The following is a 16840-nucleotide window of genomic DNA, read 5'->3' on the forward strand; positions in this document are numbered from 1 at the left end:
TAGGGATGGAACAAGCATTTGACCCAGATATCCCACTCCTTGGGATATATCCAAAGGACTTAAAATAAGTATACTATAGTTACATGGTCACAACCATGTTTATAGCAGGTCAATTCACAGGAGTTAAGTTATGGAAACAATGTAAGTGCTCTTCAATAGATGAATGGATGAAGAAAATGTGGTAGGTATATGTACACAATGAAATATTACTCAGCTATAAAGAAGAATGAAATTATGGCATTTTTCAGTAAATGAATGGAACTAGAAAGTATCATGCTAAGTGAAATAAAATGACTACCAAAAATCAAAAGACCAAATGTTCTCTTTGCTATGTGGATGCTAATACACAGTAAGTGGGGGAGGGAAGAACATAATTTCAATGGACTAGAAAAAGGGGGATGAAGGGACAGGAGTGGGGATTGGAAAAGTAAAGAGTAGATTGTTATTGGACATAACTTTCCTAGGTTTTATATGAATATACACCAGTGAAACTCTATATCATGTACAACCACAAGAATGGTAAGTTATACTACATGTATGTGGAGTATATCAAAATACACTCTACTGTCATGCATATCTAATAAGAACAAACAAAAAATAATTTGGATTTAGAATCAGGTAAGTTTGGAAAGAAGAAACAGTAGTCAGAGGTTCATGGCAGATGGACCATACATATGTGAGTTTAAGTTCCCATTTTTCTACTAATTAATTGTGGGACCTTGCCACATTTCAGCCTTTGGTTCCTCACATAAAATCCTAAGAATAACAGCCCTGAGCTTTGTTATCTGGGATAGGTGAGAAAAGATACCTGGGCCAGAGAACAGCAGGTTTCCATGGTGGGGCTTCTTTACCCCTCCTCATCTTCCTTTGCCACCCACAGTTCCACCTACTCCATGTCATCCCAGGCCTCTCTACATTTAAGATTCACATTCATGATGGTCTCTCTGATTGATGCCCAAGATATCAATAATAGCAGCTGTATGAATGACAACTGAGATCCCTTGGTAGGCTCTCCTCAGGCACTAGGCATCCAAAATGTCTCCTTCCAACAATGTCACCTTGATCTTTGTCTGCAAACCTGTGGGGACACAAGGTGATTAGGCAGGTGATTAGGAAGCGTTTGGGATGGGCTTGGAAATGTCATAAGAAGACTGTTACCTGTATCTTCAAGGACCATCAGAGATGGGAGGGAGAGTGTTAGTGAGGGATGATTTCCATGAAAAAAAAAAAAAACAAGTAAAGAAATGCACAGGAATCAGAACATGTAGCATTTACTCAGAAAGAAAAAAATGACTGTTTTTAATCACATTCTAGTTTGGAAAGTGAAACTGAGTAAAGAGCTCAACAATTATTCAAATAGATTCATGGGAAGTTTATCACTTCCATTAAGAAGAATGGGGAGGTTGTGAGGATTCTGGACTTGAGGGGGAAATTAGAATTTAATTTTATAGGAATAAAGAATCACATATGGACTTGGAATTTGATGGAGAAGCAGATGTAGAGTGTGGCATAGGATGCTAAACCTGGTTTCATCATTTCAAATGCACAGCTATGGGTGTAAGAGAGGGTAGGGTGAGCAACAGGTTAACAGGTATGTCTCTGCTCCAGACCCCATGCGGAGTATCCAAGTCCCACAGTGGGAGAAGAGGAGGGAGACCTACAAAGTAAGAATATCAGGCTTCCCCTGACAGGTTCTGTACTGCCCGAATCAGAGTTGGGCAGAAAAGATTACATCATCCACGTGTTTGCTGCTCATGTGATTAGGAGAACAGTGGAGCCCTTATCAGTGAGTTTAGGATGGGGTTCCTATGACGGATTTATTGGAACATCTCTTATAAGATAAAATCAAAAGCAAACATCAGTCCTGCAAATTAATCAGTCTCCAAGGGACTGCCCTGTAACCATTTTAGTGTTGGGCACTGGGCACAACATCGGTGTCTTCAAGCTTGTCTTCAATCTCCAGAATCACTGTCAGTCACATTTCACCTCAGATTAGTCCATGAAGTACACACTGTGCTGCATGCTGTCTGCCTCAATATCCTACACTTGATTTGCTTTATAATTTGCACACAATTCTACTCTGTGTCCTTCCTTTCCTCACTATATCATGGAGTGTCCCTGTCTCCTGTGTAGGGGAGGAGAGTGAGGCTCAGAGAAATAAGGGAGAGCTCTAAGACATACTTCTAGCAAAGATTCCATTCTGACTCTACCTTCAAGCCATGGTCACTTTTCCATGCAGCCCAAGGACAGAACCAGTTGTTTAGAATCAACTTTTTTAAGTGAGAGTATGGAGAAGTCAACTGAACTGAAATTTGGCCTCTTGTTCTAGAATAGCAGGAGGGACAATCTGAGGGGAAAATTCAGGTTTAATGATGATTCTTCCTTCGATATGATTAGAACTGCTTGTTTCCTTAATCCTCTGCTGCATTTGTTTGTCCTCCAGAATGCTTATCCTTGCAGGCAACTCCAGGAAGATTATGTAGTGGAGGGCAAAAGGATAGGGAAGGGGAAGGAGGTGGGTTTTCATGAGAGTAGCATTGTGATGGCAATGTCCCTGGCACCTGCTCCTTACTCTCCTTTGCTGTTGCCTTAAAAGGTAATAGTGGTAAAACCTCAGAGCCCAAAGAAAAAGGGACCTTCTGCCATCCATGCTCAGAGATCCTGAGAACTAGGAGAAGAACCGTCGGGTACTTCAAATGAAGTCAAACTGAGGTCTTGGCCTGCTTTGATGTATAGAGACTAGGGCAGTTGCTTTTCTGGTAGATCTGCATTGGAGGGAGGTCCAGAGATAAGTAATTGGGCTAACTATCTTTAGGAGCTAAGTTACCTGTAGTTAGAGCCCCTGTTCTAAAACTCTGAATATTATTCTAGTTATGGAGTCTTGGGCAAGTTAATTAACTTCCCTGTGCCTGTCTTCTTATTTGTAGAAATGGAATGTACAATGTTTCCTGTGACCTAGGGCCTGTCATGGGGAAATAATGACTTGATACTGTCAAGGTGTCACATAGTGCCTGGTAATGGATGGACACTCTTGGTTTCTGTTCTGGTACCATGTTGCCAGCTCCTGCCTCTCCTTCACTTCCACTGAACTGTGACCATTAAGAGGCTATCCTTAGGGTGAGCATTGCCCTTTCCTGTCATTAGATGTTAATTTGCAAATATTGCTCAGACATAGGACTTAGAGTTATATTGGTGAAACATTAACATTTTTTACAGGCCATAATGAATCAAATAGGGGAGGACATGGACCACTGAAGTGGACCAATGGAGCAGAGAAGAGCAAGGAATGGTTGGGTCCAAAAGTACTATTAAAGGACCACTTTTTGTAGGAGAGTGTCCTCTGGGAAGTCTGTTTCCTACAGGAAGACCCCTAGAATCCAGGGAATGGGGATGGAGGCAGGTGACTTATTTGGATCAAGGAAGGCAAGAGAGAGACTGAGGACTCACTGTGTCACAATTCATACCAGTGCCACTCTGGGACTCAGGGATGGTGCTTTATCCTGGCCTCTGCTCCTGAGTGATCAGATAACATCAGATCAGTTTCCTCTCCTTGCTGCACCTCAAGGTCCTCTCGGTCCAGGTGGGTACTTCCCTTTCCTGCCTTCCCACAGGGTTGTTGGAGGATCTGGGGATGGAGCATGTGGTAATATGCGCCATCTGTGTTGCGGTTATACTTTTACCAGGGGCAACCAGTTTAGCATAGATACATGGGTTGCTCAATCCAAATTTGCTGTCCTTTACTTTGTGGGTTGAAGAACAGAATGGGATAGTGAGAAAGGTGTAGGTAGAAGCCCAGGAGATGTACATTTGGTCATGTTGGCTTCCACTTTGTGTCAGTCATTCAGTAGACGTTCTACAAGTCCTACAAGTCCTCATTATTACATTTTCTGTCTCTGTGTCTTTCTATATCTTTCTAGATACTCAAATGTAGTGTTACTTTCCATGCATTTTCTACCACCTCTACAAAAAATGCTAAGTGAATTGTCACATTTACCTTCCCCAACACCACCAAAACAGAGCAAAAGAGAACAAAATGAACAAAGAGATCAGAACAACAGTGTGAGGCAGGCTCAGTGCTGAAGGTGTAGGTGAATATACTGTGTTGATGTTACACACCGATTGAAACACCAATACCTTCATTACAGTAAGAGTAGTGAGCAGAGGAAAGAACTGATATGGCATTCTCTAAATGGGAGAAATGGAGTCCTAGAGGCTCAGAGGCTGCCTACTGCCACCCTGTCCAGTTATGAATAGACAAGTATCCAGCCTCCTGAAAAAAATACCATCCAGATTCCTGCTGATGAGTATAGACTTGTGAGGAGTCTTATGGTTCCAAGTTTCTTTGAGTGTGTGACAGCAGAGTCACACACTCAAGCTTCAAGCTCACTTACTAGAGTATATATGGGTATGTGTGTATTGCTATACTATGCTGTCTTTAATTTTTTGGATAAAGACTGAAAAGTGACATAACTGGGTTAAGTGATGGTTCCATGTCTAGTCTTTTGAGGAACTTTCATTCTTAATTCCATGGTGGCTATACTAATTTATAATTCCACCAACACTACAAAATGTTTCCTTTTTCTCCAGAGTCTCTCCAGCATTGAATTGTTGTTTTCATGATGGCTGCCACTCTAACTTGAGTGAGATGAAATCTTTTGATTTGTGTTTCCCTAATTGCTGAAGAGGTTAAATGTTTTTTCATACATTTGTTGGTCACCATTTGTATTTCTTCTTTCAAGATGTGTCTGCTTAGTTCATTTGCCCATTTATTAATTGCATTGTTGGTTTCTTGGTGTTAACTTTTTTGAGTTCTCTATATATTCTGGATATTAATTTTCTGTCAGATGAGTAAGTAGCAAAGATTTTCTCCCATTCTGAAGGTTCTCTCTTCACATTCTTAATTGTTTTCTTTGTTCTGCAGAAGCATTTTAAGTTGATGCCATCCCATTTATTAAATCTTGACATTATATCCTGAGCTTTAGGGTTACTATTGAGAAAGTCACTATCTGTAACCATATGTTGGAGTGTTGACCTTATGTTTTCTCATAGGGTTTGTATAGTTTCTGGTCAAATTCTGAGGTTTTTATGCATTTTGATTTAAGTTTTGTTCTGGGTGATGTTTTAGGATCTAGTCTCATTCTTCTGCATATGGATAAACAGTTTTCCCAACACCACTTAAAACTCTCTTTTGTCCAGTGTGTATTTTTGGCATATTTGTCAAGGATCAGATGACTGTATCAATGTGGGCTGCAAATGGCATCATTTGTTCTGTACCATTGATCAATATGTCTATTTTTACGCCAGTAACATGGGATTATTATACTCTGTGGTACAGACTGAAGTCAGATATTGTGATGCATCCAGAATTGTGTTTTTTTTTTTTTTGCTTAGAATTGCTTTGCTTATTCTTTGTCTTTTATTTTTCTAGTTGAATTTCAGATATGTTTATAATTGTCTGTGAAAAATGGATTTGGTATTTTGATGAGGATTGCATTGAATGTGTATTTGCTTTTGGTATTATGGCAAATTTAGCAATATTATTTTTGCCTATCCATGATCATGGAATGTCTTTGCACCTTCTTGTGCTTCATTTCATTTCTTCCTTCAGGATTTCATAGTTTTCATTTCATTTTACCTCCTTGGTTAGATTTATTCCTAGGAATTTCTTGAAGCTATTGTGAGTGAAGTTATTTCCCCAATTTCTAGCTCAGTAGATTCATTTTTGGTGTCTAGAACAGTTATTTACTTTTTAAGTTGATCCTGTAACCTGTTCCTTTTCTGAATTTATTTATTAGGTCTATCGGTCTTCTGATGGAACTTTTAGAATCTTCTAAGTACAGGATCATATCATCTGCAGACAGTGAATTTGATTTTTTTTCCTTTCCTACTTTCATCCCTTTGATATCCTTTCCTTTCTTAATCACCCTGTCTAAATTTTTGAGTTTTATATCAAATAATGGGGAAGAAAGTAGACACCCGTTTCTTGTACCATATTTTAAAGGAAAAGTTTTCAAATTTTCCACATTGAATTTGATATTCAATTTGGGTTTTTCATATATATAGCCTGGTGTCTCCTGCCCCTTATAACTATCTATGACACTTTCATGCTGACACCTAAAATTGATACTTTGAAACAATCTGCTATCCCGTGTCTTTCACTTCATCTCTGCAGAACTCATTCCTTAAAATTCTTATGTGACAACGTAAAGTAAACTTTTCACTCACATCTGCTCTCTGCTTTGCATGCAAAGGCAACCTGAAACCATGGGCCAACTTAAATCATTTTTGCTTTCTCTTTCTGTCTCTGTCTAAACCCCCTTTATATATATATATATATATATATGTTTATATATATATATATATATATGTTTATATATAAATATAAACAATTGTTTATAAATATATATATAAATATATATAAATTTATATATATATAATTGTTTAAAATTTGATATATGCCTTTTAGTGTGAGAAATATTAGAAATAATATTAAGATTAGAATAGACAAAAGAACCATGTGATTGCCTTGTACCTGATACCAAGTGAACCAGGTGTGTTTTCAGTTAATTATAACTGGTGAAGTGGTTTAATTTGTGAATGTACTGAAAAACAAATAAATTAATAAATTTAATATTATTCAATAAATTTTGATATTTTGGGAAGAAATCAATATTTCCAGTCTCTTTTACTGTACAGCTAGTTCTTGGCAGTATTACATTTTAACCCATCAATGTCAATTTTATTCACTCCACTTCTTGGTAACTGGCTCAAGATTTACACTTTGCTGAGAAGAGACTTTTAACTCTCCTTTTCAATTTCCACTTCCACAACCCACCATTGTTTTTCATAAGACCCCCAAATTCTGAAAGGTCTAATTCAGTACTAGGCCAGAGAATGGAAAATATTTTTAAAATTTTTGAGATAACAGCTTAGGACAAAACAAACAAGGAACTGCTCCATAATCCTAAGCATATGTTGAAGCCCTAGACTCAAAAGGGAAGCAGACTACTATCAAGGAGTCATTGGGAGCTGTTTACCATCCAGAACACTCAACAAGTTCTTCAATAGATTTTCCTCCTGTCCTGAAACTCCCCATGAAAGCATTGTTCTGCTAATCTATGGTCAGTGGAGGTCACACATGTTCCTTCCCCGAAGTCCATACAATGGTCTTAGCTCTGGAGGGCAGGCATGGCCCAACCCATAGCTTGTTCTGATCTTGGTAGTTGTGAGACCTGCCCAAGACCTGGTTCCTTCTTCTACTGCCTAGCATTTGTTTGGAATGGTTCAATAAGCCCTTTATTTGAGACTTCCCTTGGCCGGAAGCGTTTACTTTAATATTTTCACACCCATCTTAATTCTCAAAATCCATTTAAAATGTTCACCTTCCCTGGGATGAATCTTACAGTTCTACCTCCATTTTTCACTACTCTCTCCTTAATTGCCTCTTGTTTATGTTGGCATCTGTAAGATGCATTAGGGGAAGCAGAGACATTCTATTTGAAATGCTTTCTCAGGTACAGCAAATAGGGTGCCAAGTAGAGGGTCCCCATTAACCCAAAGCATCTCCCATGACATGGGTGATGAGCTTAATGAATGGGTGTATATCCCAGTCATACTGAATCTAGTCCCACACATGTGCCACAGGAAGTATTAAAGTTACTTTATGTGAGCTGCTCCAGTCAGCATTTATATGGGATGTGGGCAAGTCCTGTTCTCAGCATGAAAATCATTGTACAGTGACTTTTATATTTCCCCAGGCCATTTGTTCCCTTGGAAATACCTAGTGTGGCTCTGCATCAGTAACGCCATCTGCTATGGTTTCACTGGAGCTGTGTATCCTGCATGAACCCAAATATGCTCTTTATTCTGTACATTTAAAACAAACACACTGCTTCTAAGGATGTTACTGCCACAATCCATTTGAGTAAATGAATCAGTTTCTTCAAATCAAACCCCTCTGGGATCCATAGATTGTTGGTCAGTTCCTTCCCCAAATGGGTGTCCTGCTTTGTGCCTAGAGTCCTAGAGGTACTCTCTGTTGCCCCAGGAATTTTTCCCAGAGGGGTTCGTTCTGAGGCTGGTAGTCTGAGTTCAAGCAGAATGAATTCTGGCTTGGTCTAGCATCAGTCAGACTCAGCCCTCTCTTCCATTTAGGCCTCCTGGATAACAATTACCAAGGGATTGGTAATTTTACTTTTCCCTGATTAAATGCATTTCCATGTGCATTCAAGGGACCAAGTCCCCATGAACCAAGTCTCCAAGGAAGGTGCAAAATGGGGTATGTAGACAATTTGGGGGTAGCTAGATAATTTTCAGGGAAAGTCCCTGTGCTTTGGAGAAAGTCTAAGGCCCCTGAATGAACAATGATTTGTAAATCATTCTCTATGGGACTTTAATAGAGGACTATGGAACTAAGAGAAGTCTGGGTAAAGTGTTAACAGAATTGAGTCATCCTGTGATATGAATTTAGTTAATGAAATCTCAGTGAAGGACCACAGGTAATTGCTTCCTCCCTGAGGTTCCAGATTTTAAGCAGCAAGGAGATTGCAGGGGAAACATGTCTGGGCATTTGTTGCTATTTATTTCCAATATGTATAGATGATCAGCATATTGTCATGCTTGGATTTGGGGCAAGAGTCCACAAAATGCTTCACCAGTTTACTCTATAGGATATTACTACAATGAATACAGATGTAGAGATGCACAGAGCAAAATGTTTGGGAAGGACACAGGCACCCTCTTAGAACCTCCATGTATTCATCCATTAGGAAACTGTCTGAACCTTGTCCTTTTGCTTTATTAAGGGCACTTTACTGCATAGGTATGACAGGTATTTGGAAAACTATGTGGCAATATGATTGGACAGAAAGGGACTGATGCAATGGTGACAGACTGAGCAAGATCTTTCTGTGCAGTTTCTTCAGCATTACTTCCTTAAGGGTATAGGACAGGACCACAGTAGAATGAGGAGATTTTTATGACTCACTATTTTTTGCCTTATAGAGGGACATGAGTGAAAAACTGGCCCCAAACAACAGCAACAATATATATCCTATAATAACACTTTTGTTTTCTACAATCTATTTGTGAAAATCCCACCTTTGCCTTCACACCCCTGGCCTCTGCCAACACCCCAACATGAAGAATAGTTAAAGAAACGTGGAAAGGTATAACCTGTTATAGCATAAAGGCAGCTGAAAGAGCCCCGGTGCTGATCTCCTCATTCTCCATGGCAGGTCTGGGTCTATATATGCTGTGCTTCTCTCCTGATTTTACAACCTGATTTCTTGCTGTATGCTTATTGCCCACCCTCTTTTTGACAGTTTGACTCTGGATAATTGACAGTGTGTTCATATAACAACACTGGGTTTGTGTACAAAGATCTTTGTCTTCATTTCTTATCAATGTCTGGGTTGTTGGGGGAAAAGTTCAGACAGGTGGCTATGTTGGGCAGAACATTCTAAAATCTAATCTATAACTCTATTGCTGCCAGTCAGTGCTGCACATCTATAATCCCAACTAGTCTGGAGGGCTACACATGTGCATGGAGAGTTTGAGGTCAGCCTGGAAAATGTGGTGAGATGCTGTCTTAAATAGAATAATATTATGTCTTCCTGAATCACACAAGTGTGTTTCTTACTTCCATGTGTTCAAAAATATAAATTAATAATTGCCAATTATACAGGAAAGGAACTGATAAACTAGTCTGTATATTGTTCCAGTCATTCCTTAGCTAGTGTCTGTCCACCTAATGAAAACTTGCACCAGGAATTCCTCAGGAAGAAGTCTTCAAGACAGACAAGAGGAAGAAGGAAAAACATCTTATTTTGTTTTAATAATCAGGGCTACATTCTGCTTTATGCCTTCATATGCTCTTTTCCTGCCCAGCAGGGTCATAGCAAGACTGGGCTGGCATCTGGATGGAGGGAGGTTCTGCTCAAACCTGACTGTTGTGACTTGAAGCATCAGCCAGACCAACTCCTGATTGCACAGGCACCTCATGGCCACACTGGTTTTTATACAGATAGTGATCTCTAGGATGAAACAGGGGTTCTGATTCTCAGACCTACACTTGAAGAATTTCCCAGCTTGAATGTGCAGATAGAGTCTCAAGTTTATCAAGTTTATCATTCCTCAAGTTTATCTGACAGCAGTCACTGACACCACAGTCTAAGTAAGCAAACAGTCTGAACGGAGAAACTGAGGTAATGGTAAAGACTCACCATGGAATGAAGGTCTTTGCAGTTACTGAGGCTGAGTTTGAGCTGATGGGAGGCCTCGTTCTGTCATGCATCACAGAAAGCTGTGATGTGAGCTCGCCCACACTGCCTTGCCTCATGCTGTGTGCTGGAGTTTGCCATTCCCCCAGTCCTTTGTCTCAGACCTGTTGCTGGGCAGAATTGCTTAGGCATGCTTGGTTTGTTTATATTACCTGGACTCTTTACGTATAGTTCACCTATAGGCTGACTCTATTATACTTTAACAAGCATGTTAACCTGATTGGATAATGTGTCTATATATGTTCTGTGCAACCCTAAATAAAATTAGATCCGTGCCTTCAGAACTCGATCTCCGATGCCTGAGTAAGTGCGCTGGGTAAGGCTAAGTAGGGTAGGCATCGTTCGTCCTCACCCTCAGCAAACCCGTCTCTGAACATCTACATATGCAGGGTTAATTGAAATCTCTATCTGGTCACCCTGGATTTCTGTCAGTGTATTAGTTGAGGCTAGAGATAGTCACAACTTCAGAGTGGTTTCTGAGCATTTACTTGTAAAATCTGAATATTGAGTAATCAGATTGGGAGCATAGTATCTGTAATTTATTCAAGCTATGCAAGCAATTTCAATGCAAAAAGTGGTAGAAAAACCTGTAGTGCCATTTAGGCATCTCCTTTCTTTCTCTGGAATTATAGGAAGTATAAGCCATAGCCTCAAGTCCTCTCCTGTGCCCAGGGGATTAAAGGCAAAAGTATTATAAGACCCCAGGCTTTGATGTCAATGGCTCCTGGAGACCAGTTCCACACACCTTCCCATGTCAGAAGACAATGACCAGGGCCAGGCCAAGTGCCTGTCTTAACTATTCCCCACACAAGAAGGAAGGGACATGGAAAGATGCCAAGGCCAATCTCTGTCTTCTCCATTGCACACATTTTTGGTAAATTTTTAGAAATGATTCGCATACTTAACATCAAAATAATTGACATAAATGTGGTATTTTGACATTTTTGAACATGACTGAACAGTACATCACCTACTTGTACACCCTATGTGCAAATCTGAGGCAATGTTGCCTAGTACAAAGGTCATTGTGGACCTATGCTACCTAATATAACCCGTTTAACCCTGATCAGTAGTGGGCATCGAGCCTCTGCATTCCCTTTGATTCTCCTCAGTTGCCACCTGCACACTCAACCTCAACTCTGCACCAGCTCTCAGGCTATTTCCTCAAGGTACACAACTCAGTCTCTTCCCCAAATCCCGCCAGCTCCCTGATGGTTGTTTGAACACTAAAGGCTCAGCACTTTTCTCTGTGCTCATTTTTTGCCTAGAACTTAAGCCAGTGACTGAGCATCTGTCCCTGTTTTTCTTATTCATTTGCCATAGGTTGTAGAGTCCACAGGTGGAGGGCGAGGAAGGGAGAATGCAGGCTGGAGTTGCCTGCCATTGACCTGCTGGCTTGTCTTCCTCCTTGTGGTCCATTACATGCAGTGCATGCTGGTGTATGTGCAGGAGCTCTGACTGCCTGTAAGAGGCAGTTCTGTGCCAGCCTCACGTAGGAATGGAAGACTCTGTTGTCTCAAGCATTTTGAGGCCTTATGCTTATTTAGAGGAGGCCACATTCCAATCAAATATCCACTTCCCATTTCTCTGCTCACCCTTGCCTGGCTTTTGGAGAAAATGTCCCAAGTTTGTGAAAATGCCTCAGTGTATTCAATGACAGAAAACACTGGGCTAAAAATAAGTGCGAAGGCCTTTCCCAGAACCCAGGCATCTGCTTTGCTTCCCGTGCTACTAATATAACATGTTGAAGGCTGTACTTCTCACCATAGCTGGGCAGTAACTAGCTTTGATTTTTAGGCATCTGAGGGTCCTAAGGGAATTCTCCGTACGACTTACTGACCTTACCCCTCTTGGGGACCTTCTCCCTTGATGCCTACTGCTGACCTAAGTGTGTGGCAGGCAGATTCCCAGGGATTCTTTTCCATTTCTCTTTCAGACCACAGTTTACAAGTATAGCTTTAGTGTTGGTCCCACTCAACAGAATTCATGATTTCATATTCTTGCATGTGTCAAAATGCAAACTTGTAACTTTTTCTGTCTCTGTCTCTTTGTAACTTTCTTAGACATAAACATGCTGCTTTACCTTCACTTCATTTTTATTCACTTCCACTGAAAATATTAAATGAATTCCCACCCTCTACCAAAACAGAGCAAAACAGAACAAAAGAAATGAGGAAAGAACCCAATTATGGGTGATGAAGAGAGGCAGGGTTGCACTTACGAGTGTCTGTGAGATAATCCTCTGCTGATGTTTCACACCAATTGCCACAACCACATCTTCAGCACAGTGAAGTGTTGTGAGCAGATGTGAGACCTGATGTGATATTCTCTATGGGAGGGATGGAGTCATGAGGCTCAGTGGCTGCCTACTACCACTCTGTCCAAATCTGAATCAGGCAAGTATTTAGTCTCCTGAAAGCAATGCCATCCCAGATTCCTTCTGATGTATGTAGACACAGCAGGAGACTTATGACCTCAAGTTTCCTTGAGTGTGTGATAGTGGACTCACTTACTAGAGAATTCCTTCCAGGATTCCACTTTGAAGGCTTTGTCCAGGGCTCTGACCTCCTGCAGTCCCTCCTCCTGCATCAATAATTGGATGATCCTCTGGCCCAGAAAGCCTCCTGCTCCTGTCACCAGGCAGCTCCAAGCAGTCATGGCCAATTTGGGAAGCAGAACCCAGCCAGTGGGATGTGTGATGACAGGGTGACCCTATAGCAGACTAAAGAGAAATCCCATGAGTGCAGGTGCACAGAAAACCCTTGATGATGTAAGGGAAAGCCCACGCTGACTCATTTCTCCCACTGTCCTCTCACCACACACATTTCCGCCATCACAAAATATGTGGGAATTTCTCCCCACCAGGATGCAGGAATCAATAATGTGGAGGTCACCAATTGAACATCTTCTACTACAAGCCAGTTCTGACACTCTCTACCTGGAGATGGTGACAGACCTCCCAGTGTGATGACCCTATTCCCAAGACTGTCTCCTCACAACTTAGGCACCATTTGCATGCTCAGAGTAGTTTGACCTGTGTTTTTTAGCAATTGTATAAAATTTCTGGTTCTAACAAGTCTGTCCTACTAAGATTTTATTAAAGTGATTGAGTAGTTCATAGAACTCAGAGTAATATTTGTTAGCATTAGGTTGTTATCATAATGAAGATTACAGAGAATATGGAGAATACACAGAAAGAGATGGACGAGGTGAGGTGTCGGGGAAAGTGCGTGGATCTTTCTTATCTGTGCTGGACATACCACACTCCAGGCAGTTCCACTTCCACCACTCTCTGAACCTTGTCCTTTTGGACTTTCCTGGAGTCTTCATTGCTTAAATATGGGTGAGGCATGGGCTATCATGTCAAAATATGATTGGACAGAAGAGGGTGAGTGAAAGCAAACAGATTGGATGGGTAGTCCAATAAGGTCAGTCTGTTTAGAATTCTCTGCATTTTGTCCTGTCGGGTAGAGGACAGGAACTTCTGGAATGTAGAGGTCTATGATCTCCTGAGTCCTGCATTCAGGATAGGTGAGAGCCAGGATCCCCACAGGATATGTATTATAAGATCAATAGCCACATCTTACTTTTTGAGCACAAAACACTTATGTCAAACTGGTGTACAACCCAGAAGAATATGACACATTGCTTGAATTTCACTGAATCATTTACAATCTGTTCATTCATTCATATTATAAATTTTCTTAGGAATCATCCCTATACAAGCATGTGCAATTGACTATAGTCAACCCCAAAAATTGAGGTGGGGAAGAAACTATTAATATAAATGAATATATATATCTACATATGTATATAAGTGAATATGTATGTATAAAATGCATACACACACACACACTTACACACAAATAGATGCACATGTATATGGTTGTCATATCGTCATGATCTTTCTTTGGCAGGAGTTGAACAGTCTGACCACCATCCTTGCCCTCTGTCCCCACCAGATCCACCAGGACTACAGAGCACCACCAGGTGGGGATACTCCTTCAGCTGCACTGCTGCTGAGTGTGATCACAGACTTGAGAAGGGGTATGTGGCAGCCCTTCATGTCTTTATCTCCCCCACTTAAGACAATCAGTGTTTCAGTTGCCCCTTTCACTCTTCTGGAAAACTATTACTGAGGAGGTATCTCTGCCTTCTGTTGGACAGCACAGGGTATACAGAGAGTGCCTTGGTGTGCAGAACTAACATTTGTCTTAGCTTAAGCAAGAGTTGCTGCTTTTGTCAATAGTCATCTGAACATCTGTCCCTGGCATGGGTAATCAAAGTCCAGTGCAGAGTCAGTGTCTATGCCTGTTAGGGCCCAGGTGTGACCCCCAGGTCTACCAGCATCAGTCTCACAGGCCAGAATGTTCAGGACTTTCCCTCCATGGATTCTGTAGCCATCTGCTGCCTCTATCCCTTTTGCAGAAAGAGAGAAATTCCTATGGCATCACGACCTTCAAAGGTTGGGAAAAGTCCTTGTCTTGAGTAAGCCCCAGCTCTATATTGCTGTGTAACCATCATTTCAATTCCTTTTGTAGGCCATGTTCAGTGGGGAAATGGGGACATCATAATGGCAATTCCAACAACATTCCAGACTTGGAAGGATGTTTTTCTGATGGGCATCATGACCTACTTGAAGGCAATCTGGAAATGTTCACAAGGACATTCCCCAAGTGGTTGTCCTTTTACCAGGTTTCCTCTGCCCTTCTGCCTGATCTTGGGGCATGACTTTGGCCACTTACCATGATTCAGAAAACCCCAGGACACGGGGGGCTTTTCCCACAGTTTCATTTTTGTACATGCAATTCATTCTACTGAACTGACTTGTTATCTTCTCCAATCAAAGTAACTTCCATGGTAATAGTCTCCATATATTTATCTTGGAACTGTCAATTGCAAACCAAGTGTCTCTCTTTTCATCATTTGAGAGCTGTTCTACAATTTGGTCCAAATGTTGATAGACTCCAGCAGCTCTTTACAGCAGCTCTTTAAAGAGATTCCCTAAAGCTCTTTTGCTTTAGGGAAATGGGTTGTTTGCTTGCAATAACCTCTTCCTTGCCTCCCTCAGGAAGCATGGTCCTGGGTAAACCATTTGCATTTGAATCAGGTCTCCTTGTGCAGTATTATGCCAACAGAGTGTTTTCCTGATGTCATCTAAGACATTGTGGTATTTGAGGTTTCAAAGTGATTTTATGAATTCTATTCATGAAAATAGCTTAAATTAATGTCTGATATTCAGAAAGAATGTGAAAATGGTCAGAATCAAAATGGGTTCAGTGTAGCAAAATCTCAAACTCTCAAGAAAGCTGGGATCTATAAAGGAAGTGTTTTCATGCACACTTACCTCAAACTATGACAAAAGAAGAAAGAAAGAAGAAATCTTGCAGAAATGCCATAAACACCTGAGGTCAAAAATTGTCTACAAGTACATGTTTCAGAAATGTTGCTTCCATTTCCAAATACTGTCAGCATAATTTTTATTCACTGTGGCAAGAGATCATTCTTATAAAATAATTGATGTAATCCTTCTCAGTTTTCTCATTAAAAATCACATTGCACCAACATATTTTAATTTGGTCTTAGTTTTCTATGGCACATCTATTTTCATTGCCCTCCTCTTCTATTGCAAAAATGAGTATCATCATTTGTGGGGAAACATCCTGTGATATATTTTTCCCTTAATGAGCAGTGTCACAGTAGTACATGTCCATCCAGTAAAAGCCCTTTAATGCTAAGTTTTTTAAATGGTTTTCTCTGTGTGTTATTCATGGGTTTTTGCATAAATCCCAGTTTATGTCCCAAATAAGACTGTTGTAAACCAGTGGTTACTCTAAATTCTGCATGCTCATCCCATATTACCATTTTCCAAACACCAATTCTAATTGCTATAGTTTGAAGGATGTGCATTCATGATGTTATGTTTATATATGAGCCCCACCCCAGACTCCTGTGTTAAGGCAGGAATATTCAGATGTGAAATGATTGGATGAACACAGCTATTACCTCATCAATTGATACTAGTAACTGGGTGGTAACTGTAGGTAGGTGAATTGTGGCTGGAGGAGGTGGTCACAGGGCTGTGTCTTGGAGCCACTGCAGCCACTTCCTCTCTCTCTGCTTCCTGGCTGCCATGAATGGATCAGTGCTCCCCCACCAGGCCCTCCTGCCATGATGCTCTGCTTCACCTTAGTCCCAGAGGAGTGGGCTCTGCCCACCTTGGAATAAAATCTATGAAACCATGAGCCAGAAGAATCTTTACCTCCTCAATATTTTTCTTGTCAGATATTTTGGTCACAGTGATGAAAAGCTGACTAATGAATGTTTTTTTCTATTTTGTGGAGCTTCGTAGGGGAAACACTCCCCCAATTAGATAAAGGTCCATCCCTATAATAATAGTTAGGTGAAAGAGAGACCAAAGTCTTTATGTAAAGTGGGTTGAAAGACCACAACTCTCCTGTGAGCCTTCCTCTTCATTCTGTCAACCCTCGTGTTTCTAGCAGTAGCCTCCATTAGGACTTTGTCCACGGGTTTTGACTTTACTGTTCTCCACAGGACAG

At 40.8% G+C, this 16840-nt stretch overlaps 1 protein-coding gene across 1 annotated transcript in view; it reads right to left on the bottom strand.

Annotated features, from left to right (window-relative positions):
* Positions 1-12938, bottom strand: part of LOC124992819 (3 beta-hydroxysteroid dehydrogenase/Delta 5-->4-isomerase-like) — a 28951-nt gene extending 16013 nt beyond the window's left edge. The window contains 3 exon segments of the mRNA XM_047564094.1: positions 916-947; positions 949-1078; positions 12794-12938. Of these exon segments, the coding sequence (XP_047420050.1) occupies positions 916-947; positions 949-1078; positions 12794-12938 (307 nt within the window).
* Between the last annotated feature and the right edge of the window lie 3902 nt (positions 12939-16840).

This window comes from Sciurus carolinensis, chromosome 1 (assembly GCF_902686445.1).
Source record: "Sciurus carolinensis chromosome 1, mSciCar1.2, whole genome shotgun sequence".
Classification (NCBI taxonomy): domain Eukaryota; kingdom Metazoa; phylum Chordata; class Mammalia; order Rodentia; family Sciuridae; genus Sciurus; species Sciurus carolinensis.